The sequence below is a fragment of the Ovis canadensis genome, chromosome 26 (genome assembly GCF_042477335.2).
Source record: "Ovis canadensis isolate MfBH-ARS-UI-01 breed Bighorn chromosome 26, ARS-UI_OviCan_v2, whole genome shotgun sequence".
Taxonomy (NCBI): Eukaryota; Metazoa; Chordata; class Mammalia; order Artiodactyla; family Bovidae; genus Ovis; species Ovis canadensis.
The window spans coordinates 43,995,502-44,014,204 of NC_091270.1; the positions used below are offsets into that span (position 1 = coordinate 43,995,502).

General features: G+C 36.7%; 1 protein-coding gene across 20 annotated transcripts in view; it reads left to right on the forward strand.

The window, feature by feature from the left end:
• The window catches only part of NRG1 (neuregulin 1), a 232,663-nt gene that overhangs the window by 199,860 nt on the left and 14,100 nt on the right, over nt 1–18,703 (forward strand). For 9 of the 20 annotated variants that reach the window (XM_069572868.1, XM_069572865.1, XM_069572856.1 and 6 more), the window contains one exon: nt 10,929–10,996. The exons of 4 other annotated variants lie outside the window; for them this stretch is intronic. In XM_069572868.1, coding sequence (XP_069428969.1) covers nt 10,929–10,996 — 68 coding nt within the window. Of the gene's footprint in view, nt 1–10,928; nt 10,997–11,581; nt 12,200–18,703 lie in introns of those variants that run through there. 7 more of the 20 variants (XM_069572866.1, XM_069572857.1, XM_069572862.1 and 4 more) reach the window with 3 other exon arrangements.

Sequence of the window (18,703 nt, forward strand, 5' to 3'; positions counted from 1 at the left end):
AACTTTGAAGCAAGATAAAAACTGAAAGCATATATATAAAAATAATTTATTTCAGGTCTGAATGATTTTATGACTGTCAGATGTTTAATTTTTTATTTTATATTGTGACTTAGCCAGTTAGCAATGTTGTGACAGTTTCAGGTAGGCAGCAAAAGAACTCAGTCGTACAGGTACATGTATCCATTTTCCCCCAAACTCCCCTCCCATCAAGGCTGTGGCATAACACCGAACAGTTTCCTATGCCAACATGTTTATTGTTTGAAAATTAAAGATTTACTTTTTTTGGTCACCAGCATATCAAATCTATGTACCTATGCTGCTGCTGCTGCTACTAAGTCGCTTCAGTCGTGTCCGACTCTGTGCAACCCCATAGACGGCAGCCCACCAGGCTCCTCTGTCCCTGGGATTCTCCAGGCAAGAACACTGGAGTGGGTTGCCATTTTCTTCTCCAATGCCTGAAAGTGAAAAGTCAAAGTGAAGTCGATCAGTCGTGTCTGACTCTTAGCGACCCCATGGACTGCAGCCCACCAGGCTCCTCCGTCCATGGGATTTTCCAGACAAGAGTGCTGGAGTGGGGTGCCATCACCTTCTCCACTATGCACCTATAGCGGAGAATTAAAATGGGTCAGTTTTAGCATTTGATTCTGCCAGTTTGCTGTGAATATGTCCCAAACATTCCTCCCTCCCTGAATTTTTCACTGTGAGTAGAAATGAATAAATTCTGTAATTTCCTATAAGATTTTCTCTGATCAAAATAGAAAATATCAGAAGCTAAGAATTATAATCTGTAAAATAAAGTACATTTACTATATGGGTACATCCTGCTAGTCTGCCCTAGTCTTAGACATACAAATCTAGTTATGTTTCAGTAAGTCTCCTTGGAAGAAAACCTTTAAATTACAGTTCCTTAGATGCTTCTCCTTTTTGAACAATCGTACCCAGATTATTTAAATCTGTGCCTCCTGTTTTGGGGTTTTGTTTGTTTACCTCTTTAAAAAAGCATCTGAGACCACTCGATTTTAGTTATGATAATGAAACATGATCTTTTTCATCCTAGCCTTTGCAAAAAGATTTGCAAGCTGAGTGAGTACATATGATAGTTTCTGAATACCTGTTAGGACCCAGTGCAGTTATTCCCCACATGTTAATTTCAGCTCTTCTGTGGCCCTCCCACGACCTATGGAAAACATGGTATCACCTAAGTGCTCTTCATTGGTTCCATTTTGGTATTGTGCCAACAGCTGTGATTTTTTTTTTCACCCATACAGCTTTTCATTAAACATTAAGCCCAATCTAGAAAGAAATACTTGTTTTATATTTTTCTAATCTTAATGTGAAATGTTTGGTATTCCTCTAATAGTTATTAAAGCAGCAAACCACAAATAAACATTGTGTCCTCCAACTGAATCCTGTACCAATTCTCAGAAAATTTGCACTATGATTTTATCATATCTTTTTTTTTTGGTAATTATAATCTTTGAGAAAAGTGTTAAATATTATCATTAGCTCTTGTTGGGAAGAAAACCTGTGACATCTATGATTTTGATAAGTTTTATCCCCCTTTTGCACTGCCTTTATTGATACATGAAAGCAAGCCAGAACACTGAAGAATTGAGTATAGTCAATATCCAAAATGTCTCATGCCTTTTTTGTTAAATGAGTATATTTTTAGTCCCTGTGTTGCAAACATGTATAACATTAAAAACAATCACTAGTCAGAAATGAAACAAAGGCACATCATATACCAAGTCTTACAATAATATGTTGTTCATTGGACGACTTGAATAGAAACAGAAGACGTGAAAGTGTTGCATTGGCTCATCATCGCCCCGTGTATGAAGCCAGTTCATAGTTTCCATATGGTCCATCTGTCTAGAGCAAAACATTTCTGAAGCATGAGCCACATGGTTCAAAGTCAGCTTTATCCCTGACTTAAGACATGACTCAGAAACACCACAAGCGTGTAAGTTTCCAAGTGGTCTCTCTGGTCACCTAATCCACTGTTGTCTTCTTGGGAGCTGAAGTGGAAGACTTTACAGCAAATCTCTTTTGTCTCTCCATTTAGAACAAGGTGTTCCAAATGGATTAACCATATAACAGTTAAACACTTCTCTGAGGAGAGGTTTGCTGTTACTTGGACTTCTCTCCTGGGAACAGTGTGGGAATTTCCGCGGTGTTTCTCATCTTTTATATTTCTCTTCTCTCTATAATAATTTAAAGTTTATCCTGAGGGGGAGAGAAAAAAAAAAAACAGTTTCTATTCAAGACTGCATAAAGACTAGAAAAGAATCATTCCATCTTTTACCCTCTGGTGCCCCATGTAGTCACATGGTTCAAAGAAACAAAACACTTTGAACTTGACATTGTCCAGATTATCCGCTTGGTTTTCTCCCCTGTTCTTGTATATCTGCTCTTCTGAGTAGTTATACTTAAGAGAACTCTTTTGGAGCATATTGATGTGATTTTTTTTTTAATCTAAAAATGGCTTTCCACCTGACCATATTTATAAACCCACGGTGCTGTCCTGTGGACAGATGTGGCATCCCCATGTGGGGATTAGAGTTTTAACCACCAATTTTGGTGACTAGTCTTGAGCTCTTTCACTTCAACTCTCTGGACAATTTATTTATAACATAGAATGAATATGTTCTCCAAATTTCTTCCCAGGAGTCAGTGAAATTAAATGAACTCATTTCTGTGAAAGCACTTCTAACTCTGGGGAAGTGAGTTTTTCCTTACAATAAAAAATAAATGGTAGAATTACATTCTCTCTGTAGACATTGGAAAAATACATACACCTGTCTTAACAGACTGTGTTATCATGTTTAATTCCCAATTCTTCATTTTATTTAACACTAGCCATTTTTATTTGATTTGTTGGGGCCACCAGCTAGCTTTATAACTTTGCATTTGATGTTCATTCAATCATGTAGTATCTCTGATCGTTAATTTCCTTATATTTAAAAATAGAAACAGAAAACAAACAAAACATAGGAAAGTGGGAGGTGCCTTTAAACATGAGCTTATCATTTTGTCTAATTAATTTTTATGAAACCATGTAGTATATATAAGGGCCTATATTGTATTACACATGATTATAGAGACAGTTATGAAAAATATTTAACCATAGGAGATAAAGTCACAACAAATGTGCTAAAATAAATTAAACTCAGTAGATTAAATATTAATTAAAATGTGTTTATAAAACAGCTATATCTATCCCAGGCATTTTTGTAAATACAGTGAAAATATACAGCATGGTCTCTGGTCCCTGGGAACTTAGTCTATTTATGGAAATAGAGTAACTAAAATAGTACATCAATTAGAGTGTCTTTATCCCAGGTGGTAGAGCACTGATTATTATGATAATAAGAATTTAAAGAAGGAAAAGAAAAGACTGGAATTTGTTGAAGACTTTATAAGCATAGTCATCATTTATGGAGTTTTTTCCACATACTATTAAATACACCATATAACATACCATCTAATCTTCTCATTAGACACAGTGACATGCATACCTAGATCAGCAACTCCATTCTGGGAAGTAAAACAACAAACAAAAAAAGTCAAGTTAGGAGAATCAGCTTCTGAGCTCTGAAAACCAGGGAGAGGACTTTGGACATTGTGACAAGTAATCAAGAACACTGGAACAAGAATCACTTCTGGAACAGTTTGGGTACACCGTAAACCTAGAAGATGTTTAGGGAAGAGAGACTTCCGTACAGATTAGAGACACCTGGGCACTAGATAAGATGGGGAGAAAAAATCAAGACATTAGCTAAGCTTAAGGTTTTATAAAATCCTTGCTTAATAATTGATGCAAGTAAAAATGATGATGAAATACTATATTTATAGCACATCAGCAGCTGGTGTTTCAGATTCAAGTTGTGTCCTGTGGCTTCATCATCATGGCTGTAGAAGGAGACATTTGGAATAGAGCAAAGGAATATATTTTGGGTTAGTCCTCGAGTGCCTAAGAACAGCCAGCTCTGGGAGACCTCATCCTTCAGAGCAAGTGAGACACGTACCTGCTATCACATTGAGCAGGGAGACAAACCTTTGTGAGTGGGTAGGACTCATGGCAAAGATCTTAGAGAGTCAGCTCTTCAGATGACCTACCTACAGTGATGGTCATTGTAGTCATTTCCTACAGTAACATGTAGAAAATGTTACTGAAGGAGTACTCATTTCTTCTGTGTCCCTCTCTGTATCTACAATCCTGCTGTGCACTTCCTAGGTACTTATGAACTCATTTTGACTTTCAAGAAGACAGATGGAAGGAAATATTTTGGTTCTTATAGAAATCAATTTAGTGGCAGTTTGGCCTAAAAGCAGTTGCATTGTGTTCTTAACAGCTTGGTTCTTTTTTTCTCCTGAAATCAGTTAGGCAGCCACATATATTTATTGATCTTCTTCCATGAGGCAAATTCTTAGCTTGTGCTCGTTATGAAGTAGTAAACAAAATTGCCTGGTCTCAGCCCTCATGGAGTCCATAGGCCTATGAGGAGCAGACAGATTTCAAATCATTAATTAAATTGTAAATGATAGGTGTGCTGAGTGCTTTGACAAGTATTTAGGGAACTAAGGAATGTATCATGAAGGACACCAACCAGCCAGAAGCAGAGCCTCCATGGGGGAAAAAATGTTTATGCAGCCCTCGCCTTGAGAAGTATATAGTCTATTTAAAATAAAATGATCTCTCAGCAAAATTCAAATATACGATACCATATTATGAACTAATTTCACATTAGATCCCAGGGTTTTTTTTTTATCTTATAACTGAAGAAGTTATAAGTTATAACTGAAATTATTTATCTTATAACCAAAAAATTTTTAAATAGTCACCGTATGAGGTGACTGATGAGTTAATTAGCTCTTTGTGGTAGTCATTTAATAACGTATAATAAATCATCAGTTTGCATAGCTTAAGTGTAGACACTATTGTCAATAATACCTCCATAAGTCTGGGGGAAAATCAAAAATTAAAATAAAATGCACCATTTTGAAATATTTCTATTGAAAGATTTAAGTCAAAAGTGAGTATTTAGAGGTTTCATCATCAAATGAGGCTGGAGTGGATGGAAGGTTCAGAATCGCTATGCTGTGTATAGGGGCATCCTCCAGAGACAAAACCAAACCACAAATTAGCCGAGTCCATAAGTCATCATGTCACAAGGACAGAGAGATGTATGGGCTATAGACTGAGCCCATATCCGATGAAATTGTTTGACCCCAAAATAAAGGATACATCATTTAGGGTAAACAATGGCAAGGATTTTCATCTACAGATGAGCATTTCAGAACAAGCTGTACAAACAGAACGCTGGGAAGGGCACCAGGGTTCAAACAAGGAGAGGTTAATTCATAAACACCGACACCTCATTAGTGGGATTGTATGTCTTAGACATTGAAAACCAACAGTGCAGATCCAGGATGACTTCGTTTTCTTTTCCCCCCTCAGTATTTATCCATGAGTCCACTGTGGCCACTCTAGTGTGTACCGTTATCTCAAATATTGGGAACTAGTCCCCAGATCATAATAAAAAAGCAATGGGATGATCCGTACTAGCTGAACAGTGATGGGGAGGTCTAAGGTTGGATCTGTAGGAAATGTTATTGAAGGAACATGTTATATTTAATACTTTCTTTAATGATGTTGAAGAAGGCATTTCCATGAGGAAACAAATGTATTTTGCAGATGATACCATAAGGAACACTAAAACACAAATTAGAAAAGCAGATATGAACCTTAAGAAATTTCACTTCACAGTAGATAACAGAATGCAGATCATCTTGGAAAAATGCAGACTAATAGCAACAGTCCATTTGGGAAAGAATAATGTACAACACAGAGACTCAGCCAGTGAGTGGGCGAGCTCTAGTCAGAATCCCGAGTGAAGGGGTGAAAACAGTCAGCCCTTGCAATAGGATCCTGTAGAAAAACAAGCTAGCACTGTAGTGTGTGCACTGCCAAGTCTGGTTTACAGAGTAAAGGCCGAAGTCCTTAAAAGCCCAACGTTTAAACTCACCGATAACCCTTCACACGTGTATGTTGGCCTTTCCGTTACCTACTATTTGTAAACATGGACATCAAAGAAATTGCTTCAGATGTTGTACTATGTGAAGGAAATACCCCAACTAATATTGAGGTAGAGTGAGAAGACAGTAGGGCTGCTTCTTTTTTGAATGATTGTCTAAAATATCTCCTGGTGGAGTGATGCGTAAATAGAGGGGAAATAGCATATGTAAACCTGTTTCCCTTCTCCTGTTGGATCAAGGGAGAACCTAATGAAAATTAATGAAACCAAGAAGTAAAGGCAGGAAAAGCAGGGATGTAAGGATGGTTTATAAATTGACCATAAATTTCAAAAACCACTAAGCCATTTATAATGGCTTATAAAATTAGCAAATCCTAAATAACTGAAAGTTTCTTGGGGTTCTGGAAATATCTTTAATGATATTTAGTATCTCCACCAAAAAAAAAGGGGGGCGGAATAATTTATTCAATTAGAATGTAAAAAATACACCAAACACTAAACTGATTCACAAAATAACATGAGTTGATAATCGATTACACAGTAAGCATATCAGGATAATATATGCTGATATTGATATATGATAATATATGCTGAATTATATAATAATAACTGTATTAAGGTTATTATTAAGAACCATTTTTATTTTACTATGCAGAAGTCTTGGTTACTAGACTGTAACTGCTTCATTGAATCCTGGGTTAATTTCAGTAATGGGATTTAAATTTGAGGTAACAGACTTACTGTTAAAGAGTTATTTGGAGTCTTTTCCAAATTCCAGACTCAATGTAAAAGGTTTCTGTATAGGGGAAGGAGTCTGTGAGGAAGGAACCATAAAAAAAAAAATTATCTAGAAGTCTACAGAGGAGAGAGTTGGTCACAAACTATAGAGATGAAAGCCAAAAGTTTGACATTGACCTGTACTTGGCCAATCAGTTGGCTATCTGGGTCTCTTTGATACAGTTCTTTACTGAACACTATGTTTTAACCTTCAATCAGGTTCAATTTAACCAGTATTTTATGAGAGGCCTTCAAGAGCCAGGCACTGGACTAAAACATTAGAGCTATAAAATGATCAGAATTTGTTCACCGTCTTCACAAAGAGATAATCACAAGACCAACAGGTCAGGGCAGTGGAAGAAAGGCAGGCACCATGCAGTAAGAGCCAAATAAGGAATCCCTCACCCAGGTCTGGACATGGGTTGGTGAGGAGGTGACACTCAGGAAGGAGTTGATGTTGTATTTGAAGAGAGTGCTTCGTTCAGAAGAAACTATGAATTTTCATCCCCTGAAGAACAAATATCGAACAAAGATTGCTTACCTTTGCTTATCTTCATTTATCTTTGTATAAGAGCAAATACTAACATTTTTAAAAATATCTCTATCTTCTAATCTGATCGGTAAAATAAATGGTATATATACCATTATATATACAGTAAGGGCTCAGTTATTATTCAGACAGATTTTTCTAAGACATAGAATTCTTGGAAGGTGCTCAGACTCAGACCAGAGCATATTGTTCACAATGAGATTAAAGCTACTGTACTCCTATCTCCGAAGAAAGTGACAGATTGGCTGCTTAAAGGACAATGCTAACAGAAAAGTATGCCAGCAGCCAGACAGTCACCCTGTTCTTGTAGGAGTCATACTGTAGAGTTTAATCAGAGCCTGTAGATCAGATGGGCTTTCCTGATAGCTCAGACGGTAAAGAGTCTGCCCACAGTGTGGGAGATCTGGGTTTGATCCCTGGGTCAGCAAGATCCCGTAGAGAAAGAAATGGCAACCCACTCCAGTATTCTTGCCTGGAGAATCCCATGGACAGAGGAGACCGGTGGATTACAGTCCATGCGTTCACAAAGAGTCAGACACGACTGAGCAACTCAGACCTCATAGATCAAGTGCATTTCCATTTGCATATGCTTTCTCTGCCCAATCAATGCAGTCTGCAGTTTGCTTATGCAGAAGTTGTTTCCACTTCCTCCCATCTGATTGGGCAACAACTCCAGATGTCCACAAAAGTTACATAATGATTATAGCTCTGAACCCGTGACTGGCCTGGGAATAGGTATTTGACTTTTGTTTTGCCTCCATGATTGTCTTAACGTATCAGTTCTATCAGAAGCATGGTTTTAAAGTTCTTGAGTCCTCCCTGACTGGTAATACATTCAGAAGAGATGATGCCAGGTTTTTGCACAGTGATTCCATGTAGGAGAGTGACTCCCAGAACCTTTGTGGTAAAAGAAACCTTTGATAATCACTTAGATAAATCTTATCATTTTATCACTGAAGACAGCTGTGGCCCAGTGAAGCCAAATGGACTTCTCACATCCAAACAGCAAGATTCTGCAATGCCAGGATAGAGGGCCTTAGTCTGCATCTTTGGAAGTCAGGATCCCTGACATCCTAAATTTAATGTACATACAGATCTCTTAGGGATCTTGTTAAAATACAGATTCTTATTACATAGTTCTAGACTGGGGCCTGAGACTCTATGTGTCTACTAACAAGATTCCAGCAGACACTGATTCTGTTGGTCCTTGGACCCCACTTTGAATAATAATAAGGATTTACACTAAGAGAATGCCTCCAAGTGAAGATAAACATTAGTGAAAGGATAGCTCTGGTTCAGACATAGCAGGTAATTCCAAAAAGGATTGGTATACCTTATGCAGATCTCCTGTTACTGCACCAAATATTCTGTATCATTTTATGATAGAGATAAACCACCATCTTATAATACTAGCTTCCTAGGAAACATCATTTTAGAATCTTGTACTAATTAGAAAATTGATTGGGTAGGATTTTTGATCCCCTTCATCTAGTTGTCCCATGCCTTCTTATTTCAAAAATGTCATCTAAGATGCATAATTGGCAATTTTCTAATAAATGTTTTTCTTATCTTAAGGGATTCATGATTCTTGAGCTCTTTGTGAATTTCATGATTCTTAAATAAGTGCATTTCTTAGCTCTAATAGTTCTCTCACACACATAGACACACACACACGCCATAGTCACACATACTATGTTCTTTGTATGAAGCAAATGGGTTATTATGTGATCAAATTAAGAATTTAAATTTTTATGAAGAGTACAAACAGGTAAGATGAAATGGTCAGTATAGAATATATTCTTAGTTCTGGAATTACCTACTTAATTATAGTATATATCTATATGGATTTATAGTCCTGGTTCAGAAAAAATATAAAAATAAAATCTCATATACTTCACAAATTTTTACATCAAATAAGGTACATGGAAAACAAGGTTCCATGTGTTTTTCTTAAATTACATGGAAAGACATTCTTAATTGAAGCAGGTAGAATGACATATCCATAAGAAATGACCCAACCTCACAGGTTATAGTTCTTATTTTTATATTTCTCTAGGTAGTTCTTCCTCTACTCATTTCAGCAAAAGTATTCTATACAAAAATAACCAGTTCATTTATAAAAACTCGTTTTGAAGAATTAAAAACAAACTATGTAAATAAGATGTTTGTCGTTAAGCTTATTGATATTATTATTAATGACCATAATTATACTTTATTGACACAAGTACTCACAGGGCTGAAAATATGGAACTGTTAGTATTTATTCTTACAAGCCATTCTTCGTGAAATTAGTGAAGCAGATATACCAAATCACTTGAGAATGTTTTTTTGACATTGAATTTGGCTTTAAGGGGGATGAAAAAAAAATCAACCTGATATTAGCAAAAATGAATAGTTTTATTCACATCTCTTTGATGCCAAAAAGGTGGTGTTTATTTTTATTTATTCTGGGAAAGAAATCATGCATGACATTTATGGTCTAGATGAACTATTGATAATAATCTGGCTATCAGTGTGGGGTACCTGTAAGAAGTATATTTGTGTCCTGGAACTTTTTGATGACCCTGTTTCTTTGAGTATGATATTTGGGGTAAAATGAATCCATTCTGAAATGCTTTAGTTACTGGAGTTACAACAACAAAAAGAGCAGTTTTAAAGGACTTCCATCTCTAGGTACAGCCCCATCCCAAGACCTTGAGAACAATATTCTACCAAGATTCTGGAATTTTGATAGGCAAATGTGAGTGAGTAAAGTGTAAATTTTATACAGTTTCAAAGCAGTTTACCTTAAATGCAAAATGATTTTCAGTAAATACTTCAGTAGAAGAATAACTGCTTAAATTTTTTAAATGTATTTGATTTGGGATAATTGCATGAAGTGAAATTTGTACTACTAAAACTCTGCCTCTTTATAGATTTTTTACACCATTAAAAATAAGACCTACTTTGTATTATCTTTTAAAAAAAGGAGGATGTCATTTTTCTCGTCAGTAATCATTAGAGTGTGAAAGTTCTTTATTCCTATTGTAATTTGATGATTTCAAAGATACCAGTGACAGAGGAGCCTGGCAGACTACAGTCCATGGGGTCTCAGAGGCAGGCATGACTTAACAACCAAACAACAGCAAAATGAAATGAAGTACAAAATTATGTCTACAAAAGAAAAAACTCAGAATTATTTAAATGGTAAGTGATGATGGATGGAACCATATAAGCTCTTACCAAAATCAGTGCTTCAACGTCAGTTGATCATTGACAAATTCAGAAATGCCCAAGAGATAATGACTTATCTGCCCATACCTTGCCAAGCCCTTTCAACCTTTCAGCCTCACACTAGTTAAATTTCAGTTAACTGATTTTACAAAAACTGAAGCAAACAACAGAAATATATACCCCACAGTTTTCATGGGACATGGTTTTCTAAATGTTTTGTCTTCTTTTCTTTATGTTGTTCAGCCACCAGGTCATTTGTAGGACTCTCCATACTCCATAGGAGGAAAATTGCCAGTCTGAAAGTTCAGTGTCTATAGCGTTCGATTGCTTATTACATTTTTACCCTCTAGGTGCCAACCTGGATTCACTGGAGCGAGATGTACTGAGAATGTGCCCATGAAAGTCCAAACCCAAGAAAGTATGTTAAAATAATCTGAAATTTGCTCTCTCCCCCAAACTACAGCAACAATCGCTACCGCTTGGTGCCTTTACAGCTCAGTTGTGACTGATTCCTTTTGTTCTAATCATGGTTAACCCACTCAGGGCAGAAACCCATTCAATGCGATATTGTCTAGGTATGTCTCCGCAACAAACCACAAAGGTCATCAATTTCATAAAACCCATCTGGATGGTCCATGACGCTGGCAATCATGGCGGGCGGGCCCACCAAAACTCCTCTCCTTCCAGTGCGTTGGACCAACACTACCAAGCAGAAAACCTAGTTGAAGAAAAACATCCAGCTTTCATTTTAAGTGGCCCCGTTTGAGAGAACACGGTCACTTAAAATGCTGGGATCTTTCTATCATGTTTATCCAAATTTTTATCCCACTGGGGGAACTGCCAGAGTCTAAAAGCCATGATGAGGATGAAGACTCAGTTCCTGAGAGTGAACTCACCAAGTTCAGTCAAATGACACTGAAGGAGCTTCTTTCTAGCATATATTCACCTCTTCTCTTTTTTCTCTGTTTTTTTTCTACCATTGTTTTTTTGTTTCTTCTCTCAGGTGCCCAAATGAGTTTACTGGTGATCGCTGCCAAAACTACGTAATGGCCAGCTTCTACAGTACGTCCACTCCCTTTCTGTCTCTGCCTGAATAGGAGCATGCTCAGTTGGTGCTGCTTTCTTGTTGCCGCATCTCCCCTCAGATTCCACCTAGAGCTAGATGCGTTTTACCAGGTCTAACATTGACTGCCTCTGCCTGTCGCATGAGAACATTAACACAAGCAAATGTATGACTTCCTCTGTTCGTGACTAGTGGGCTCTGAGCTACTCATAGGTGCGTGAGGCTCCAGTGTTTCTGAAATTGATCTTGAATTACTGTGATACAACGTGATAGTCTCTCTCACCCAGTGCAATGACAATAAAGGCCTTGAAAAGTCTCACTTTTATTGAGAAAATAAAAATCATTCCACAGAACAGTCCATTTTCTTTATAAAATGACCCCATCCTTGAAAAGGAGGTGTGCTAAGTTGTAACCAGTACACACTTGAAATGATGGTAAGTTCGCTTCGGTTCAGAATGTGTTCTTTCCGACAAATAAACAGAATAAAAAGAGTTCAGATGTTTCTCTTCATTAACCAAACAGTTTGCATTAAAAAAAAAAAAGCACTGAATAGGAAAATTAAAAGCAAACATTTCACAGTAAAGGAGATAGCCTGGCTTCTATTTGACCTTGTTTAGGAAATAAGGGATTCAAGTCTAAATGATTTTTAGATGAATTGTTAAATCACTTATTTATGGTATTCTACTCTCAATAATAATTTTAGGAAAAAGTTGGTTTTTTTTTAATATTTATTAGTTACTATGAAATATCACAGTTCACTGCTAGATGTATACTTTTAAAATGAGGACCGGGAAATTCTGATGGATTTCTTTGGCTTCATGAAGTTTTGAACATTCCTAAAAGACCGTTTACATTATATATAACTGCATGGATAACTAAACTATGTATCTGTCCTTCTTTTGTGAACAAGGACTTTAGCTTTTAATTCTGGAACTTTCAAAGCATAATTTTAAAAATAGATTCCATGTAGTTATCCATGTAGATCAAGAGTGACAATTTTTTTTTCTGTAAATTTAGATCAGATAGTAAACGCTTTTGCATTTGCAGACTATACCATTACTGTCATAACCACAGAAAACTCAGCCTGTGGAGCACAAAAGCAATTCATAAGTATGGCCGTGTGCTATTAGATTTTATTTACAAAAGCATTATAATGGATTTGTCAGCCTCTGATTCGGCTTGTCAACTGCTTACCCCCCAAAATATTTCACATAGTGTATTGTGGTATAAATTCATGTAACGCAAGAAACAGTGATAGAAATTGGTCATTTGGGGGCCCTAAAAGAATGAGATTTGACCCTTATTTGTAGTCATGCAAAGAATAACATTCCGTTTCTCATGTTAACAGTCATGGAAGAATAAATTCTATCAAAAAAAGAAATTTCATATGCATTATGAGGAGATTGGACCCATGCTATTCCATCAGTTTTTTAGTGAGTGGTACTTCTGATGTATTTACAAAAGCTGCATATCAAAAATCACGTTACAGACCATTTTTTGCTGTGAAAAAGTGATAAATTGGCATTGCCAAATTTTTAAACACAGTCTCCTCTTTATTCAAAACCTTTAAATAAAATGCTTTTACTGGACAGAACTGTTCTCTCTATAGCTATAGATTTTTGTTATAAAGGTAGATAAGATGGAACATAAAAACAGAAGGTAAATAATAAAATTTTACTTAATACAGCCATTCCTTTTAGAAATGTTTGTATTCAAATGACATGGATTTACAAATCCCTGTGACTGTATAAATTCAGTACAATTATATTTTAAACTTTAATGAAAATTCTGAACATGTGTATTGTACTTAAATTTTTGGAATATCATTGTGCACTGAAAGCATTGTAAAAATGAAGGCATTTTCCAAAATAATGATGCAGTGAGATCTGACAGAAGAACCTGAAAAAATGTTCTCAATTTCTCTTTTAGACCATACTCTCTTTCATAAGATATAATTTAAAAATAGCCATTATGTATTTTAATCAGAATGTGATTCCTTGAATAAATTCTTTAGTAAGCTTTCAGTGGCACTTTTGGAAGATGTCCAGGAAAACAGCATTCAGATTTAACCTGATTTAACAAAGATAGATAGGAAGCACATTTATAAACAAAGTCTGTAATGACTGTGCATCAGTCCTGCCTCGTGTCTGGAACAGCAAGAGCTTCCATTCAGAAACTGCTTTCCAAAATTGTCTTGCCCAGAGTTAATTTTCTAACTTCCATGTCTTAGATTCTCAGTTTTTACTTCCACAAACCTTCACATCGAAGGCAGGGAAATAAATATTTGCTGCTCTAAGAACTTTATGTTCAACTAGTAATGAAAGCTACACAAAAGCTAAAAAGTGTTGCCATCTTGGTAAAGTTTAAAATTTACTTATTTTTGTTCATAAAGTTTGAAATGCATATCATACATTTTAAAAGAAAAAATATTCCCCAGCTTCAGAGAGACACATTGTTCAACTTACCAAACCACATTTTCAGTTGATGAATCACATTGTAAAAGAACATACAATTTTTTAAATGCTTCTAAACACATAACTTACATTATTAGGATTTAATTCAATTTTTCTGGTCAGGGTGTCCTATGGGACATGTATTGATTTATAAAAACTGATTTAAAATATAAAAGAAAGGAACACATGTATCTTTTATAGGGCTTTCTTGAAGGAAGCCATTTGCCTTGAAATAAAACATTTATAATACTTTCTTGGAAAATATTGTTGAGGTTAGTAAGCGTTAGGTTTCACCCCTCTCAACACAGAGTTCCTGCTTAAAAGGATTGTTTTCATCATTGTGTGTGTGTTGTGTGTGGGAGAGGTGCATGTGTGTCTGTGTTTGTGTATACAAACAATCAATAATCAATTTATAGACAATAGGAAAAAACACACAGCTTCAATAGTTTCAAGCAGTATGGAGCAAATAGGTCATATATAAACTAACATCTAATAGGAAGTAATTCTAGAATAGCCCAAAGTATAGACTATTTTAAAAGAGTACAATTTTAGAGCTTATAGGCATATCCTCAGAATGAGTAAACTCAGACAGCCTTAAAAGTATTTTTGATTCATAGGTTACTAGTGCCTAAATTATTTGTGTTGATTTTTCCAAATGTTTTTAAAATTCACTGAAGTTGTTAGTTTCTTTATCAAACATGCGCATCTTGCTGAAAGTAGAATAAAGACACCTCAACCTATAACAGAATTATTAACTCCAGCTAAGCATTAGTGAGATTTCACTGTGTGTGTTTTTATGAACATACTTGCTCATGGCATATGTAAACTTGGAAGAAAGGAGTTTCCTATTGCATTTCAAAGGGTTCAGTGGCAATATGGATTGGTATATATGAAAAAAAAAAAGCATCTCCTATTGTAAAGGTAAGTTGAAAATTAGAAGTCAGTGGCTAAATTGGTCCCATTTAGAAATGACATTGACAGGACTCCTCTAGAATCCTCAGGGGGGCAAAAGTCAAGAGGACACATACCTCTTTGAGATTACTTGCTTAAGAAAACCCAAGAATGTCTTCAAATGTTAACAGAAATTATAATTGCATGTATGGACAATTTCAACTTTTCAAGAAGTTTTCTTGTTCTTTTCTCTAAGGCAATTGAAAATTTAAATTAACCTACAGGTTAATCAGTTTTCTTCAAACAATTATGAAATCCTACAGCAAAAGATTAGTGAGTCAGTACTTAATAGTTTCTAAAGACTCAGATTTAAATTAATTTTTTATATTGCTTACTGCACAGCAGGAAATCACATGTAGAAAAGGAAGCTAAATTGTTTACAGTAACCTTCGTGTTTTTGAATTATTAATTTAATTTGAAAAATGGAGTGGCTAGGCAGATGTTCAATAGGAAACATATGATATGTAATAAGCCTAAGCCAACATTAGATTAAATAGAACAGATAGAAAGTAATAAGCTCTTCAGAAAATGAAAAGTATTTGTGTATTCTGCTTTTCTTGACTCACAATGAAAGAAATGTAGCCACCAATAGTCAAATAAATCACAGTAGTGTTTGCTCCAGGACTTGGGTGATTGATGCATGCTTCCCTCTGTGTGTTTCCTTGTTAGGGCTTATGGGCAGAAGAGAGTACAATTTTAAGTACCAATTTCCCTTTGAATTATTTGAAATTGGAGCTGCCTGATATGAATGACTTCCCATGAAATGAAATTAGAGTTAGGCTCACCAACTTACCTATAAAACTGTAAATACAGTAATATATATGCATGAGCATGCTACTAATTTTATTGAAGACTTAACCAAGCTTTCTATGCAACTAATATAGATAATTAGCAGTGTTCATGTAGGCATGGAATCATGATTCTCTTCTCTGGAAAGAGTTTCTGTAGTCATCTGTTGATTTTAACCCTTAAATTGTTACTGATGTAGGAGGAAAAGGCAAGACACATAGGGGGTTGTAGGGAGAAAAATTGAGTCAGTTGCTCATGAAAACGTGTAAGGAAATTTATTATCACTTCCTCAGAAAACGAATTGTGGTACCTTGATGTTCTGAAGTTTATATGGAAGAAACAACTTGAGGGAAAATGGCAATTTGTCCAATTCAGTGTTGCACAGAGGCAAGAGAAATTTGGACTGGAAAAAACTGTTAATTTTGCTGTGAACACGGTGCAAACCAAAGTCACTCTACAGCCTCTTTCTTTAAATTTATGAAAAATGTACCTGATTTGCCTGAGTACCCTGGACTTAAGGCAAAGAAAATTCTATTATATAAAGTGCCTCTTTATCATTGTTAGTCAGTGTACTATTTGATATGTATTTATACATACATATTATACATACATATATATAAAATCTGGGAAACTTCATTTCCGTAAGAGGTGGCAAGTTTTTTTTTTTGTTTTTTTTTTTTTAATATAAATTCTTGATATATCACAGAGGCTGTCAGAGTTTTGAGGGCCCGGAAATTAGTCAAAACTAAGCCTGCATGCCTGCGATCAGTGGCCCAAAGTAAATCTCCAGATACACCTGTCCGCCAAGCTGTTAAACCCCTCTGCTGTTGGCCAACACACTTCACGTCTCCTTTATTTCACAGGGTCACCCTGTGAGGCCTGTGTCAATACCATAAGCATTTTGTCAATGAGAAATGAACTTGTCCAAAGTCATTGAACAGGTAAATGGCAGAGAAAGGACCTGAAACCAGGATGACTCCAAACACAATCTCTCTATGAGGAGATCTGTTCATGTCCAAACTGTTTTGGAAAAGAAGTACCCCTCCAGCATGTGCTTTCAAACTGAAGAGATGCCTTGTCAGATTCGGGGACTGTCCTGGTATCTCTCTAGTCAGTGACCAAGGAAAAGAAATACAGACCACAGAACCCCTCTGTTTTCATCCTGCCTTTCCACCCCCCACACACATACGGGAGTTCGGAAGGGCCCCAGATGATGACATGTGGTTAACAGTTTTTTGTTTTAAGAATGGAAAGCGTCATTTCTTGATTGGTTTTTTTGTTTTTTGTGTTTGGGTTTTTTTTTTTTCATTTGCCTGATTTTCCCCACTTTTCCACTTGAGTCTGTGCAGGTCCTGCCAGGCCTGCAGTTCTGATGTGTCCTCAGTCAGGTGTGCTAGGACTGTGGGCTGGGGGCGCACAGCTTCCAGCCCTCTCCCCTGGGTAGCTCTGAAGGCCTGCTGGGTGCCTGTGGCCATCAGCTATCATCTGGGCATCAGGGCTCAGCGCTGGGAAGTGCCCATCTAATTGGCTCTTTGTGATTTGAGGAAGTGCTAAATTAAAATTAACCAAAAAACCCAGGAGTTGCATCCTCCCCCTGCCTCCTTTTTTTTTTTAACCATTTGAAAAAGTGAGGGAGTCACTGCTATCCTATGCCACACAGAGATGATACAGAAAACTGGAAGCAGGCTCCCGGTTGCCTCAGTGCCCTGGCTGGCTTTTTTAAGCAGAAGTGTTCTCCATGTCATACCAATGATGGAGAGAGTGGAAGATTTGGGGGGAAAGGAAATAGTTTAAAGATAAGTAAGTAATACAACAGGAAATATTAGAGCATAGCTAGCCCCAAACAGTGAAAATGAGCAATCTAATGGGACAAAAATTTCCAACCTAATTGCTCCTCTTGGCTTCACCTCCCTGCTCTGCCACTCTCTGCCTTTGGGTAAAATGACTTCACCTCCCTGGAACTCCACGCCTGCCTTTTGAAAGCAGAAGGGTGAAATGATACCAAATGCCATCTCTGATGATAAATCCGGTCTTTCGATTCCCAGATAATGCATAGCATAGAGGAGGGGTCAGCCATTCACTTCTCCCTCAGTAAGGTCTTTTAAGGGTTAATAAAGACAGTGCTGAAATTTGCACACCTCTTGAAAGAGAAGTTCCCTCTGTGGACTCGTAGGGGCGTACCTGAGCACTGCTTCCTTAACCATCCGCCATTTGTTTGTTCCATGTGCACGCACAGAGCCGTAAGTCGTGTGTAATGTGTTTTGGAGTGCAGTGTATTGCTCTTTTCTGAAACTTTTTCCCTTTCTTTCTTTTTTTTTTTTTTTTTGTCAACTTTCTGCATTGGCAGAGCATCTTGGGATTGAATTTATGGGTATGGACCAATCATCATTCCTTTTAGCCTGCAGAATTTAGAGCCTATGAGCTGAAACCTTTATATTTCCCCCCTGTCTACTCTTACCTTTCAGTTCCTAACTAATTTCCTTTCTCTTTAGAAGGGATCATACAGCTATAACAATGATTTCTTTGCTTTCAATCTATGGTTAGTTTACCGTCGAGGTACTGAGGGCAGCAGCTTTTAGACTCAAAACTTTCACTTAGAGTTGAAAATCGCCTTACTTGGTACAGTTCACACACATCCCATGTTCCTTGACCCACTGATCAGAGCTGACCATGCTGTTATTCCAAAGCTGGGTAAGTTGAAGTGATTCATAAGGCTTTAGGAGGAACCAAGCCAGGGGCCTGAGAACAAAAGAAGCTTCACATACACCAACTTAAGAACACTCCGCATTTTCGGCTAATGGGAGCTTTCAGTTCAGTTCAGTTCAGTCGCTCAGTCGTGTCCGACTCTTTGCGACCCCATGAATCGCAG